The sequence below is a fragment of the Channa argus genome, chromosome 9 (assembly GCF_033026475.1).
Source record: "Channa argus isolate prfri chromosome 9, Channa argus male v1.0, whole genome shotgun sequence".
In the NCBI taxonomy this organism is placed as follows: Eukaryota; Metazoa; Chordata; class Actinopteri; order Anabantiformes; family Channidae; genus Channa; species Channa argus.
The window spans coordinates 13,512,891-13,528,702 of NC_090205.1; the positions used below are offsets into that span (position 1 = coordinate 13,512,891).

General features: G+C 39.7%; 2 protein-coding genes across 2 annotated transcripts; one reads left to right on the top strand and one right to left on the bottom strand.

Annotated features, from left to right (window-relative positions):
- Positions 1-24: 24 nt before the first annotated feature.
- On the bottom strand, positions 25-6,930 carry gpr143 (G protein-coupled receptor 143). Its single transcript, XM_067516917.1, has 9 exons — positions 6,099-6,930; positions 4,944-5,053; positions 4,333-4,427; positions 3,887-3,979; positions 3,003-3,112; positions 2,797-2,905; positions 2,547-2,664; positions 2,205-2,460; positions 25-647 (listed from the first exon to the last, which is right to left on the bottom strand). The coding sequence occupies exons 1-9, from the start codon at positions 6,352-6,354 to the stop codon at positions 544-546; spliced, it is 1,251 nt and encodes a 416-aa protein (XP_067373018.1). The 5' UTR covers positions 6,355-6,930; the 3' UTR covers positions 25-543.
- Positions 6,931-9,553: 2,623 nt separating this feature from the next.
- On the top strand, positions 9,554-15,688 carry LOC137133455 (ankyrin repeat and SOCS box protein 9-like). Its single transcript, XM_067517117.1, has 7 exons — positions 9,554-9,766; positions 9,853-9,932; positions 10,406-10,525; positions 11,265-11,415; positions 11,679-11,752; positions 12,314-12,553; positions 12,653-15,688. The coding sequence occupies exons 1-6, from the start codon at positions 9,691-9,693 to the stop codon at positions 12,545-12,547; spliced, it is 735 nt and encodes a 244-aa protein (XP_067373218.1). The 5' UTR covers positions 9,554-9,690; the 3' UTR covers positions 12,548-12,553; positions 12,653-15,688.
- The last annotated feature ends 124 nt before the right edge of the window (positions 15,689-15,812 follow it).

A 15,812-nucleotide genomic window follows, 5' to 3' on the forward strand; every position in this document is an offset into this window, starting at 1 on the left:
ATACATTAAAGTGTCACCAGTAAAAGCTTTTTGAATATTTAATATACTAAAAACAGATCCAAGATTGACTGTGGTAGACTTAAAAACAAAAAGACATAAATTAGCTTGTAACATTCCTTTGATCCTTGGAAACTGAACAACAATAGTGCAATATCTCAAAGCCAGTGTGCATCCAATTCAGAGTATTTGCAAGAAAAAACGTTTTCTCCCAGCACTCAACGCAAATTTAAAGGCCAACATGTGAGTTCTTAATAAGAAAATGTCCTTTTTTTTTTTTTTTCCTGCTGCCTGACGAGACAGCAGAGTCATTAGCTTAGGGACTTTTCAGTACGTGTACTGTTGATAGGGCTGTAATGTAACACTAAACTGTACTGCAGACATATTCTAAAGGTTAAAGCTTATTAAGACCTATTCTTTCATACCAATTAGTAAAATCGTGACCAGGACAATAAAGGCTAAGAGAAAACCATCTAAAACAAACTCGACTAAGAGAACAAAGTCAAACAGCAAAAGCGGTGGGAGGCAGGCTGTTGATGACCCCAGCTAGTGCCTCACAGAGTTCTCCAAGGATTCTCCATCAGCATCTACATCGTCATAGTCTTGTAGCTCACTGGAAATGTGGATTTCAACTGTACTAGACTCTGAACCTAGCAAGACAAAATAGGGGTTGATTACTGCTCAGATATTCATACATGTTCATGCCTCTATTGCAAATGTCTTTCTAGATGTACACTCTCAAATGTATTTTGGGAATTTTAATATGTAACCTGCAAAAGCAGTCTTTAATGATTCAATTCATAATTAAGGTATTTACTGAAGTTAGTTTATTTTGGAAGAACAATTTAACTGGGCCACAGAAATGAATAGAAAAACATGAATCCTTGAAAAGATTAGCTTTATTTTTAAAGACGTGATATTTCACTGAATAGCCTTTGTACATGATATATTTGGTACAAGCATAAATACAAAAAGGAAAATCTTTTCCATCCCAAAATACATTTAATAAGATTTAAAGATTTACACAGGCTTTTTTTTTTTACAACAGACATTTTGAGTTCGAAATGCACAAGTGTTACTAATTTCATGTCCCCGTTCTGCTGAAGAGCCACAGTAAGCCGAGGGAGTCAAAAGCATGAAAATACCCGGACCCCTAAACTGAAGCAGCTAAATGAAATTGAACCTTTGAATATTTTATGAGTTACACATTTTCTTTTCACACCATGGCATATGTCAAAATGTCATGGTGTGAAATGAATGAAAATTTAAAATTTACATTTTTATTCATCACATATCCATCAGTATCCAACATAATAAACAATAACCAGTAACATATTCCTACTTGGAAGGTTAAACTCTGTGTGCTTCTAAAACATTGTCTGGTCCACTCATTTTGCAAATCCAGTGTAATGACAAAACAAAAATTATAAATATAAAATCAATATAACCATGGAGATTTATTAGATTGCTGTAGCTGTCAGTACCCGATAAAGTATCAGCTGAGTTCATGTTACATGATTCATACAAGTAATTACCAGCTTTGCCGTTGCTCACTGCATACTACCTTACATATAACCCGTAATGACAGTTAAAACTATGTGATTACCTGCAATTTTAAATAGAGGGTCAAAGTTTTCATTTGTGGTTGCACAGTTAACCCTCCTCCCCCCTCAAAAAAATTAAAAAAGTTTTGCATAATTGTTTTCATCAGAACATTATTGACCAAAAAATGTGCACCTTTCTGTGCAGTGCAATTTCAATCCACTGCACCATTCAGTGCTCCACAGACCCAATCAGACAATTCTGCAGGGTGTTGCATAACGCTACATGCAGCAGTATTCCATTAAGCAGAAGTCGCCTACAACACTGGTTGAAAAAGTAATTTACTATTTATGGGGGATCAGATAGAGAGCTTTAACCTTTTCCTGATTAATGGAACCAAATTTGCATCGCTGCAAATCATTTAATCGCAACAATTAAAACCTCTAACGCTGCTCTACTGACAAACAAACTCAGTGGATGTACGTGTCATAATGGTCTCATCTAAAAGAAAATACACAATTCATAGTAAGAAAAGACAGTCCAGCCATAGCACCGAGAGAATCATGTACCATGTATCATATAGACATGATGCTTATGAGTAGTGCATGAGCTTCACCAGCCTTGATATACAGGTGAGTTACTACTGCCACTGAAACCCCAATTACCTTCTGAGATGACGCTGATTGCATCAGAGTGGTGCTGTCCATTGCCCATCATGTTCTTCTTTGCTTCCTGGACATGACTTTGGGAAAGCAGAGTAGTTACCACCATGGGGTTATGGCTGGCTGAGTTAGGCACTGAAGTGGAAACTGAGTCCCAGGCCAGTTCCCTCCTCCGCTGCAGGCTGAGGTCGACATCAATGCCTGTCCAGCCATGAAACGCCAGGGTGTTGAGGAAAGCCTGCATGGGGTTCAGGATGCCCTGAAAGAATAGAATTACAGAATAATTCCAGATGTTAGAAAACAGCTAGTGTTCATTATTCAGTATTTTGATATCGTGTGACCTACCATGATAAACCATGTGATGAGGGCTGCATTTCTGATATTCCTGAATCCACTGTCATTGATGTCCGTTTGCATTTCCAGGTAGAAGAGGAGACACTCATTGATGATGTTTGGAACCCAACTTCAACATTAGAGTAAAAACAAACTGCTTAATCAGTCTCTTTGGAGAATTTCACTTAATGTAACCCAAACTTTAAAAATGTTTTCTTTAATTTATTGAATCTGGTCAAGTTCAAACAGTTTTGCAACATACCAAATAAAGAACACCAGCATTATTTTGAAGAAGCGTATTTTTATCTCATTGGCCAGCTGCCTCTCATTTTCTGTATAGATTCCTTGTCGTCTTTTTAGTAAAGATGTCACTACATGTGAAAGACAAGAGAGGTGGTACTTTCTGTTCATCAGCAGGCGTGCAAGCAAAGTACCTGGTGCAGAGAGACTGGAGAGCAAGGAACTCACCTGCAGATACGGTTCGGTTGAAGAAGATGGGGTTGGCTATGAGGACGAGAAGCATCGGTGCATACGTGGTGACATAATGAGGGACTGCGTGCTGGAGGCCTTGCTCACAACTATACAAAAATGCCGAAAAGTATCTTCACTGTCAGCAATTTAGACTTCTAGTTGCAAAAGATACTAAAATCTCTGACTGAAAAATCAGTGGAGCGACATGGTTAAACTTTTAAATTTGCACATGTTTTTATATGTATAGAAAAACATAATTAGTAAAATGTAATGCAGTTTCTTATTATTTTAACACTGTCTAGTTAATTTATCTGCACTGTATAGGCTTTTGTATTATCATTTTTATATGTTTAAGGGACAGTGATTTGTCAACTCTACAAAGAAATCTGAATATTTTAACATATAATTTACTTTAGAATTATCAGTTGTGTTCAATGTGATTGTTTTTCTATTTAAACAATTTGATGATTTGACTTTACAAGATTTTACTAGTAATTTCACTGACATTTTTTATAGTGTATTCTCCATATCAACACTCACCACAAAATGTTAAGACAGGAAACAGCTGTTTACTTCCTGTTTGAGGCTGATGTTATTATAGTAACTTGTTGGTTTAACCCAAACCACGATTTTTCTCTAATGCTAACTAAGTTATTTCTATTTGTTAACCTGCTGTGATCTGTATTTTTTTTTCTGTAACCATGATAATGATGGCCTAACGTATGGGTACATCCTAGGAGGTAGTGTAAGGCTTTATCAAAGCATATCTATGGCACCAATGACTAATAAATATGCTGATAACAATCAAAGTTAGTGGTTTACCTCCTGATTAGGTACTTCTTAATGTATGTCAAAAATTAAATAAATAAATAAATTATTACTCAGAAATAGATGGATAGTAGAGCATGGCCACTCCTTCAATACACAGCAGCACAGCCAGACCCCATGTAATCATGTGGTAGAGGATAATGGTGCTGGTGGGGAAAGAAACAAGTCATGAGACTGAGCTCACAGCCAGAAGACAAATGTGCTGCACACACTTGGGAAGGAAACAGATCGTTGTTATAATATTGTTGGTCTGACAAACATGACAACCTTCTAAAATGTGATTTACATAGCAAACCTCTATTGCTGCTGTTTAAGTAAATGATTTCTCTATAGCAACATTTCCAGACTGTGCTGGTGAACACAGGATGATTACATCTTTAGTCGACAGTGAGGAGAAGTGAGCCATGGAAGTTTTACACATTTTCCTGGATGTGAATGACACATTTCCAGCGTTGCGCTTCAGGTGATAATGAACTGTGGAGGATGAAAGATGACATACCTGATTCCTGCACTTGTTTTCACCACGAGGAAAACATCCACCGCGTAGCAAAAGGTCCACCAAAAAGAAGCGCTGAAAAACAGCTGGATCCACATCTGTAACACATAAACCGGGTGCAATGTGTACATTCTACATGTCATAATTGGATGGCCTGCCCTGATTCTGAAGTTAATCTGTAGACTTATGGCGTTTCAAAAGGAACCTTGCAGCAGATGTTTTACAGTTAGATGTGCATGTGCTTGTTGTGCACATATTAAAACCAATGGCCACTTTTTATATCCGTGGAATCGGGATTTTCTAAGATCACGCATGATTTATTATATGACAAATGATGTGTTTTTTTCTCTCTGGAGTCCCTTCCCCGTCATGTTTTAAGCATAAAGTCAATGAAGATTCTCAGCCATCCAGGTTATGGCAACTGAACTTCTTTATTGTTTGCTTCAAACATTTTGAACCTATTAACTCAGTCCAGTTGCCATGTCTAAACTTCCAGTCAAGCATAAAGCCGTACTCTGACAAGAATTGATGCATTTTCTTGGCTCACATGAAGGATTCACTGAACATTTTGATCGTCAAACAAGCTGAAGCTTTGTCAAAGGCATCATACTTACAGCACTGCCTACGCAGAAGACCTCTGGCCACACATCAGTGTTGTTGGCAACTGAGATGTGGTCAATGATGTTTGGCAGGCCCAGCCAGACTGATGACCTTATGATCATACCTGGAGAGGAAAACAAAACATGGTCTCTAAATGTAGCAAATGAGATAGTTCCTGTTTTGTTAAGAGGACACAATGCCCTAGCAGAGGACGTGAAATTTGTCTGGTTTAAATTAACATTTAAAACACGATGTTCTTTTTTTCCAGCATGTATTTTAAAATCCATCACGTAATTAAGAGTCAGTCATGGGGTCTTTCTAATAGCAGCTTTACTTCATGGAAATATGAACTGCCTCCAGGTGTCTTTTATAATGGTGTTTCCACTTCCTACACACCCGTCTTCACCGCAGAGAGGAATGAAAAAATGGGAGCTCCCCAACAATTTTTATGGGATGCAAACTACACGCTGTTGTGTGTTTCATTTTAAATTGCGTCATGGGTGTGATACGAGCTGTTAGTTTGCAATGGTGAATGAATCTCACAGGGCACTAAGTACACAGAAAAACACGAGTCCATCTGCCTTTGCTTTCGCCAAGTGCAGGCGCAACATGATGAATAGTTGACACTAGTTCTGATGCAGTGGAACAATGAGAAAGTAATCCACAGCCTTTTGTGTATCATTAACTGTGCAACATCTGTCTCAGTTAAGAAATGTCTGTAGTTGTGGGCCAACAGAGAAGAAGGTGCGAGCCATTACTCACTTTATCACCAACATGATTCACTCCTTTGTTTGGTAATAAGACAGATGCTGCTCCAAATTTTAGATATTAGAAATGTATGTTTTTTTTAAACAAACTTTGTTAGTATCTGAGCCGAGATTGGTGCTTTCACAGTTTCTAAGAGCTGTGGCATTTTACAACCTTTATCGCTAACTTAAAGGTGAATTCACGCATTAAACCTTTTTTTTTGGACAGAAAAATTACATTGTCATAGCTGCGCACAAATGTTTTTCCCTGTATGAGTAAAGTAGGATAGGCAGACAAATGTAGAGCAACAAAAGGGTTAAAAGAAAAGACTTTGTTGCGTAAGTGGATCCAACAAATGCCACATTGTGAAAACCGACGCGCCCGTTTTTCCCACCTAAGTTGAAGAAAACTTTGGTCTTTACCTGCGCATCCCAGTATGTCACATACACTGATGATGAACAAGATCCGTGAAGAGGACGCGGGCCTCGGCAGGGGATACTGTCCAAGTCTTCTGTATCCCTTGCGTTTTGGCAAAATTTGCACTACGGCAAATACGAGGCTCAGAGCCGCACTTCCCAGACTCAAAGCCCCGAACAAGACGGGCTGGAAGGTGACCGCGAACTCTGTCGCTGCGTCTCGGTTCGGGCAGCAGAAAGTCTCCAGCCGCGGGGATGCCATCACGGACTGGAGAGCGACAGGAACAGAGATGTGGGCTTACAGAGACGTAAAAGAAAGGAGAAGAAGAGGAAATGAATCCACGACCCAACTCTGTGAGAAATCACGGGGCTGAATCATCATGTGCTTCGTTTTAATCCGCAGTTGTAGCTTAACTGTGGCACGATGCGAGACCGACAAAGGACTGTTGTGTGAGGTCATTCAGGATCTCTGAACCTGGCGTTGGCCTCTGTGGAATCTTTGACCCAAATACTGTGTCATAAAGAAATGTAACTATAATGATAATAACCTATACATTCAGAATAGTTTATGATCTATATATTCTCTGTAATGCAGAATACTGTACATCGCTGGAGGTGCTGACACAGTGTTCCCTGCATTCACTAATTATGTCCCTAATGGAAAATCTATGGTGCAAAATAAACACACACACACACACAGACACACACACAAAACTAAAATCAAGTACACGTGCACAATTTAAAACTAACGAAATCAAGAGTCCAAATTGAAAATAGGAGCTAAGTTAAGCAATGGCAGAGAGTTGTCAGAGTACAAGTTTCATAGTATCCAACCATTCATTAGCTCCCACAATTAGCCACAACCTGCTTGTTTTTGGACTATTGGAGGAAATCAGAGTACACACAGGCACACACGTTGGAAACCGCACACTTAAAGACCACTTCCAATCAGCAGGTTCAAATCCCAGCAGTCTTGCAATGAGATGCCTGCTAACCACTGCACCAAGCAATAGCTCAGCTCAGACACACCATGATAAAGTTTGAATGTATACCAAGTTAGAAGAGTCTTATGGCTGTAATTACTGATACAGTTCACATTCTTAGCTCAAATGTGGGTCAGCAAAGGCCACCAATACATCACATCTGCCTCACCGATTGTGGTTGTAATTTGAGAAGCTGAAACATTAAGGTATATTGAGGCTTCTCGAAATGATGTGTCTCACTGTGTTAGAACATGATGTGAAGAAAAAGGCGAATTGTACAAACAAATGTGTAACAGTGACTGTTAGAGTGAGTTTAAGCTGTAATTCAATAAAGTTTGTTGCATACATGTGCCCTTTTCCTGGCTGCCTTACACAGAGTAAGCTACAAGTAAATCCATTGAACCCTGAATTGGGCTGAGCCTGATCCTTATATTCAGCATGAGAGGGATATTTGGTGCACTTTGTTTGCTTTTGTTGGCCCACCCTTGCACCAGGTTTTGGAGCCTTGAAACATTTGCCTGTCCGATATGTATGCAGACCGTGTTCATGACATCCGGATACCGAAGAGGTCACGGTAGCTGCCGGGTCTCCATGCTTAGGCCGAGATCTGAGAAAACTGGTGGACATTTGAAGCAGATTTATTTGAGAAACAAAGCATCAAGGGCTTTCATTATTCAGGACTACAGAGGGGGCATTCATTGATTTTGTATAATGGTATTCTAATCCATGTGCAACTTCCCTGACAAGGCACAAAGTCAACATGATTGCAAGCTTGTAGTCGGCTGCCAGAGATTAACAACTCCCTGAGCAATTGCATTAAGTGCACAAACTTCCACTGCTTTCTGCTGCTGCCCTCTGCTGGTTTGCAGACAATGTGATTAATGCTCTCACGAGAAATGCCTGGTATTGTACATTTGGGAATAGAAAAGTTTTTAAATGATTTAGTAACTACCAGGTTGCTGTATCAAAGTGCTTGTGAAACTCTACCAATGTGAAAATGTGTCTTTTGGGATCTTCCTTCAGAAAGGTTAAAGATCAGGCCAGGTTTTAAATGAAACTTCAGTGCTTCAATCAAGATGCTGAAGCCGAGGAGATTCTTCTTGAGCAGTGGAGCTGAACCCTCAAAGGGGGGATTGTCTTACTGGGACCTGGTGGCTAAATGGGTAGGTACTTGGGTTGCGATGAATAAGCCCACAAGATCGAATCCCACCCCACCAGGTGTGGCCCCGCCCAGGCACCAAGGGCCACCTTGGTACCGGTCCCAAGGCTGGATAAAAATGGGAAGGTTGTGTCAGGAAGGGCATCTGTCGTAAAAACTCGTGCCAAATGACCATGCAGAGCACCTTCTGCCGTGGTGACCCCTGAAGGCTGAAAGCCATTGATCTTTCGTCTGATTATCCATCAATGTACATTCTAGCAGGTAAAATAAGTAGGTAAACAAGCCTAATAGTACATGCCAAGTCATGTAGTATGACCCAAATTACTTTTACTTACTTACTTACTGTAAGAAACAATACTTTATATCAGACATTGCATTAAAGTACCACGGTAAAATTTACTAAATTGTAACATACTCTAATGTCCTTATAAGCAGCTTTAAGGTCATTTTAATGTACTGTATGTGTAAATAATAAGTAGAGAGATTTGCAGACTTTATATATTTATGAAGAGTGCCAATGGTTGTCTGTCTGTGCATGTCTCTCTGTGGCCCTGTGATGGAGTGGCGACCTGTCCAGGGTGCACCTTGCCTCTCGCCCGATGACAGCTGGGATGGGCTCCAGCCCCCTTACGATTGAATTAGGAAAAGCGGTGACAGATAATGGATGGATGGATTTTAATTGTGAGGTGAGAGGTATCCCAGTAAATACCATATCACTTTAATATTTCATTATTAACATAATAACCTTGTTATTTTAATAGAGAAACAATGCGCCTATTAGCTTCTTACCAAGGTGTTACTCCTACTTTTAAAGCACCTAAAATTACCTAGATATTACCCCTATATTACATTGTACATTACATTGCCCTGCTATTACTGAGCTGTAAAGAGCGAGTCTGTGTTTTACGATAGTGTATTGTAAATTCTCTATGTAATGCTTATGAATGCTAAATATAGACCTTAAAGAAAATCTGACCAGGGACATAAACTTGATATTAACTTAAACTTGTTTTTAATTAATGGAAGAACTGTTCTCTCTATGATAATGGCGAATCATTAAATGTTGGACCTTGGTTTCATAGCAAATGTCACGGACTGTTATTTTTTCACACCCATAATAAATTAACAGTGGTCAAGAAGTGTCCTCCCAACTTGTGCCAAAGAGGGTGTGAGGGCAGAGCAAATTACACACAAATTACAGAGCGACTCAAAGGCCCCTTTCATTCTGCACCGTTTTGCTTTGGAGACAAAACCAAAACATTCAACAAGCCTGCTTCCGGCATGACAAGTCATTGTTGGAGAGGAAATTACATCACAGCACCAAGAACTGCCACAACAGATCAGGATGAAACATATTTTCAATGTGTTTTGTCAGATGAAGATAATTCTACTGCGGAAACCTACAAGGCGAAAACTATCAGAGCATAAAACAGCTTTTCGAACAACATAGTGCAATATGTCTGCTGGACACAAAAACAGCCTGCGAGACACTGCATGGCAAACTGAAAGCGTTTTTTTTCTCAAACCCTTTGGTGGGTGGTGAGTAGCTGTCGTTTTAAGTTGACATTATGTTTTGAAGTATGAAACTGAGTAAATTGTGATTAGTTATTGCACCTAGATATTGAATCAGACTGGTCTCCAGTTCATGATGCAGCCGTTAATGGACGTGTTCTCACTCTGCAAAGACTCATTGCTCAGGTAAAGTGTAATAGGATTTCACAGGTCACGTAGGGGGATGTTATAGTGCATGGAGATCAGTGTAACTGCTAATTTATCCATTTAGGAAAGGGCTGTCTGAAAAGTAACATGTGTTTAAATCACATTTTTACTTTACATCTTATCAATGATGACATTTGGGTGGCTGTAGCTCAGTCGGTAAGGCAGTTGTCCACAGACCACAGGGTCAGTGGTTTGATTCCCAGTCCCTGTCAACGTTTCCTTGGGCAAGACACTTAATCCCAAGTTGATCTCGGAGGTTCAGGTGAGCACCTAGCATGATGTGTGTGTGAATGGGTGGTTGAGAAGCAAGATCGTAAAGCGCTTTGGATAAACTTGCTATATAAGTGGCCATTTACCATTTGCTGGGTCACTCTGGGCTTTTTTGTTGTTGTGGATGTTTAAATTTGAAGTGAAATTCCTAACGTTCATCGAGAGTATTTCAGTGAATCTAGCACTGTTCACAAGGTACATGTGTAAATCTGAGCAGTATGGACAAGGTCTCTGTCGTCCACAGCGCATGCATCCAGGGTCATGTGGCTTGTGCCAAGCTCCTGATGGAAAATGGAGCAAATGTCAGTAAGGCATTGTTGTCTGAATATGCTTTGTGTGTGTGAATGTGTGTGTGTGAGAATGTAAATTAATTCAAGACAATCCCAAATGACAGCATATTCTGCATTTTTCCTCCAAACACATTTCTAAATCATGCACTGATCTAGTTATAAAGCAAACCCCATTGATTATTGCAGGGTTTAACTTTGTGATGGTGAATTTTACAGAGAGATTAACCAAATACACATGCTAACAAGCACACACACATTTACAAACCAATGATTTGACATTGGTAAACTAAAGTGTGTAAATAGCAAGCCGTTTTTTTTTTTTAAACCACCACAAAGCACTGCATGCCTAACAGTAGATTAAAAGTAAATATGCTTTAACATGACCAAGTGGATGATTTCTTGCTACATTAAACAGTGTATTGTGCAACTCATTTATTACTTCTGTGCTCAGAAGGAGATAATGACTAAGTTTACCCCATTGTTTAATTTTTGGTGGATAATCAAAAAACGTATAACTCCAATTCCAAAAAAGCTGGGAAGATGTGAAAACATAAATAAAAACATAATGCATTGATTTGCAAACCTCATCAACCCATATTTTATTTTCGCAATAGAACATACACAACGTATCAAATGTTGAAACTAAGACATTTTAGCATTTCATGGAAAATATTAGCTCCTTTCGAATCTGAACGTTTTATACATCTTCCCAACATTTTTGGAATTAGGGTTTTACTTCCATCCATGTCAGCTTAAAAGTTCAACCCTGGATGGTCAAACTCCCCTGTCAGAAGCTTGTGCCAGTGGCCATGTGACTTGCGTATTGCTGCTACTTCAACATGGAGCAACTCCCGTGGGGATCAGTGAGTGCAGCTCTCCAATCCACAGAGCAGCAGCTAAAGGTTAGAAGTCACATTCCAGTGCATATATGCATAGATAATCTGTGCTGCACCAGCTCGATCAGTGAATAAAAGGTGTACAGAGTGGGCCAGAACACTGGGGATCCTCGGTGAAATGTCTGATGTATGAAAACAGTGTGTGTTGTTGCAGCCAGCAAACTAAAACATTTTTCCCAAAATGCCAAACGTGAGCGGATTTCAGACTAGATTGTTTAAAGTTATTGTCACAGTGATGATTTTGATAACTCTGTCGAGGTCCCCTACAGTGCATAGAGCATCCTGTTCAGTATGGTGCAGATGTGGATCAGCAGACCAGCCAGTCAGGTTCCCCAATCAGCTGTGAGGTACTGTGAGGAATCTGCTTTACACTTTTACCTCCTAAAATAAATTACATTACTTTGGGGGCGTACACTAATGTCTTGTAGTCAAGATCCTTCCCCTAAATAAAAGTAATAATACCGCCGTGTTAAAACATTAATGCATTTTAAGAGATACATTTAAGTAAAAGCACAAAAAAGTAAGATAAGTAAAATGTGGCCTGCATGACATCACATAACTCAGTATCAGCCAGACCTCTGTACTCAGCTTTTTATCTAGGACAATGTCTCTGACCAAACCTCTTAGTAACACTAGTTCTATGCTTTTACATGAACATGTGGAATTAAAACAAAGGCTATATTTAATCAATTTCTATCTTTTTTAATTCTCTGTGATGAGGAGTGCAATGTTAACTCAGAGGAGTTTGGTTAAAAGTGCTAATAAAAGATATCTCTGGGCTTACTGATCCGAATATATAGAACCTGAATAAAAAGTTAGAAAATGCCTCAAAGCAAAGAAAACATGCACTTTGTCTTCTGCTGGGGAAAGGATGTTAACTGAGGTGTCACACTCTTCTCACTAGTTACACGATAATGTGAGTACATCATACCTCATTAGACTCTTTTCTTCAGGTGCGGATATGAACAGCAGTGTCTTTGGTGACTCGACCCTCCCTGTCGCTGCTCATTTGTCCAGCCCAGAGTTGGTGTCTGTCCTGCTTGATCACGAGGCCAATCGCTACCTCAGGACCCTAGAGGGCAAACAGGTGGAGGACCTTGCACCCCCCAACAGCATGGTGCAGAGGCTGCTGACATAGCAGGAGGTATTGAATCCATATGAATGAAGTAGATTTGCATGGCCTTTGCGTTGGGTTGATGCCACAAGCAGCACATAAAATAATCAAAAAACCTTTCTGTCACAGTTCCTGGGTGTCCTCAGAACTTTCTCCTCAGTGGACAAACATAGGCTGGGTGAGATTGGGATGGACTTTTCTTCTCCCCCCACTGAATTGATAAGAGTATCTTCTCTACCAATTGGAAGCATGCAGACATGTAATCCGGCTTTCAGCTTGTCCCTTCAGGGGTCGGCAGTTTTTATGCCGCAACCCTCCCACCAAGGTCACATCTAGTGGGGTGGGATTCAAACCCGTGGCCTGCATGCCAACCCAATGCTCTACCACTTAACCTCCAGGCCCCCCACTTAGAACTCAAGATTCACAGCACTTCACTTCTAGGTCAATAGAGGGTGTACTTGCATAATATTGCAGCTAGAGGAGTTCATAGAGGCTCATGGTTGTGATGGTACTTAACACTTTTGCGACAGACTTCTGAACAAACAGATTAGAAAGATCATTCTGGACTTTTTCATAAATTTAGGAATTGGAGCAACATGTTATCAATACTTACTGATAAACAGCGACACAAAACATTTAGGATCTAAAAATTGACTCAATGTCCAATCAATGTAGCAGTAAAGCACGTGTGGCTGCAGAGATGGACTTTCTGTTGTTCTGGATGCTGCTCTGCCTTTCACTTCAGATTATTAGCAGATGAGACTTGTCTGGTGCAGACCACCCCTACAACATTACTGCAAATAGTTTCATGCATTTGACCCTTCCCACACTGTCAAGTTTTTGGAATATGCTAGTAGATTTACTGAAAGCAGAGTTATCTCCAGCTTAGTCACGGTGAAAACAAGATGCTGAACACACACATCTTTAAAAAGCCTGATCTGACAAATGAACACTGACTTTATTTATTTCAAATAGTCATCGGATATTTTAGGTTTTGGGTGGGTGGATTTTGTTGTTTTGCAGCTGGACAACTGACGTGTGTATGTTTTTATGATGCTTCAAGAATAGTCTTGATAAACAACTGTGAGTCAGCATCCCACAAACCCCAAAAGTTCGAGCCACTTAGAAATTATTCATTTTTTATGTGCTCTTTGTTGAGCAGGAAATATCTATTCTGTTCTTTAGCTTAGGTTTGTGGGGTCTTGTGTTGTAGCTGCTGTAAAAAAAAAAAAGGGACAGTCCTACACCAACATAATAAAAGAAATTTCTAGTGCACGTCTGAAAAATGTATCTTTGAAAAATATATAAATTAAAAACAAAACAAAACACACCTTTATGATTTTTAAGTTTCCGTGGGGTGCATTGCTTTTTATTAAAATAACCTTAGCAAAAAGGGACTGCTTCCTAACTGGAGCAGTGACGCACACTATTTTTTAGAACTGCCCCCCCAAAAAACCCAAACTAAAACGAAACAATGTTTTATTTAGGTCACAACTTCACTCCATCTCCCAAATCTAGTATTTACGATATGCTGGCTGATTCCATGGTAATTATTTGTTTATGCACTGCCTTGAGCTGGAATGCAATTCAAAACAGATTTATCTCTTCTTCTGGATTCTCTAGAGTTGTGTCTACACAAGCTCCATAAATATTAAGTGTGAGTGAAGCATGATTGGTAATATTTCCAAGGCTCCTACCTGCTTCTCAGCTCTCACTATCCTTACCCAAAACTTCAAGGACTCACTTGCCTGCGACCTCTGTGTGTGTGCGTGTGTGTGCATACGGCCAATCATTGGGGCTACAGGAGGCCACAGGGAGGGGCATCAGAAAACAGGTTCAGAGCAGATGGAAAGAAGGTATGTTGAACATGGTATAATCTTACAGGTTTTGGATTTTTATACTTCTATTATTTGGACAGAGTAACGTTAACCACTGTATTCTAAGCACTGATTTCGAAGATGATGAAAAGGAACTATAGCAACACACACTGCCCCTATGAACGTCAGTGTCCTCTCCATTGTGACAAAAGTATTAACTACTCAACCCACCCACAATCACCTTGTTAAATGTAGCACTCATTAACTTTCCATCGATTATCCTGGCCCAATTTGCCACTCGTACTAAATAATAACCCCCTTAAACAATGCATGAGTGCCTGAGGCAAGCCACACACGGAATCAGGCTTCGATTTAACTAGTGTGTGATGTTTAATTAATTCTTTTGAGAAGCTTCTAGAATCCTATTGCAACAGAAATGCAGTGTCCACTGCCTGTAAATAATGAAACCTAGACAATCAGGTGAAACAAGTTTGTCTCGGAATGACGGTCAGATGGCTGCTCAAAGAATTTTGCACTTTAAGTTATTCTGTCTTTACTGATATGCTCCGTTTACGACAGTGCGCCTGAATGATATCCCAGGTTCAGTCCGGCACTGCTTGGTGCTCACACCCACTTAAAATCAACCCAGCTTTTTATTTTCATTTTCTTTAAAGAGGGAAGCCCTCCATCGTCATCCATCTCTAAAACTCAATAGTGCACGAAGAACGTTTAAGTTAAACACACCATGCAAATCTAGTGGACATTTTTGCTTAAAATAATCCAATTAGTTCTACAAACAGCAATTGGCAGAAAGGTTTTAAGAGGAAGAGTGAACCGAATGAAAGGTTACAACTAAAACAGAATGAGTTACAAAACAAGCAACAGCAAACAAAGTAAAGATCTTGTGGCCCCCAAAACAGCCCACTGCTCATAATGATCGTAGGATTAGTTTACTTGTTATTGCTTGAATCTTTCTAATCATCGTCTAACGCAGGCACCCACCACCTACTGTGAAAACACTGGAAATGTTGATGCCAGACGACTATACGTGCACACATCTTATAACCAAATAGTAATAATTCTTTCTGCAGCTGCTCGCGTCTTGATTGCTGCAAGCTGGATCTTGTTATAGATATCAGTGCTTCGTACTAAGCTACAAGTGGGTTGTGCTATGTCCTTGTTCCCGCCAGTAATTGCTTTGGTATTTTTAGTTTTCAAGCAGCAGGGTAATTAAAACAAATAGTGGAGATAGTGGAGACAGATCTCCTGTGGCTCTTCGGTCTGAGTGAGGAGAGGTTTAGTTAGGTCATACAATGCGATGTTCAATTAGGCAACTCTGTACTAATGAGGGTTTATTAAAGAGGGAGAATACTTAAAATGTCTCCATGTCAAAATAAGGGCATAGATTCCATTTATTAAGCTACATGTATTTACTCTCATCTTTGTTTCACCCAACTTTACAAGAATAAAAG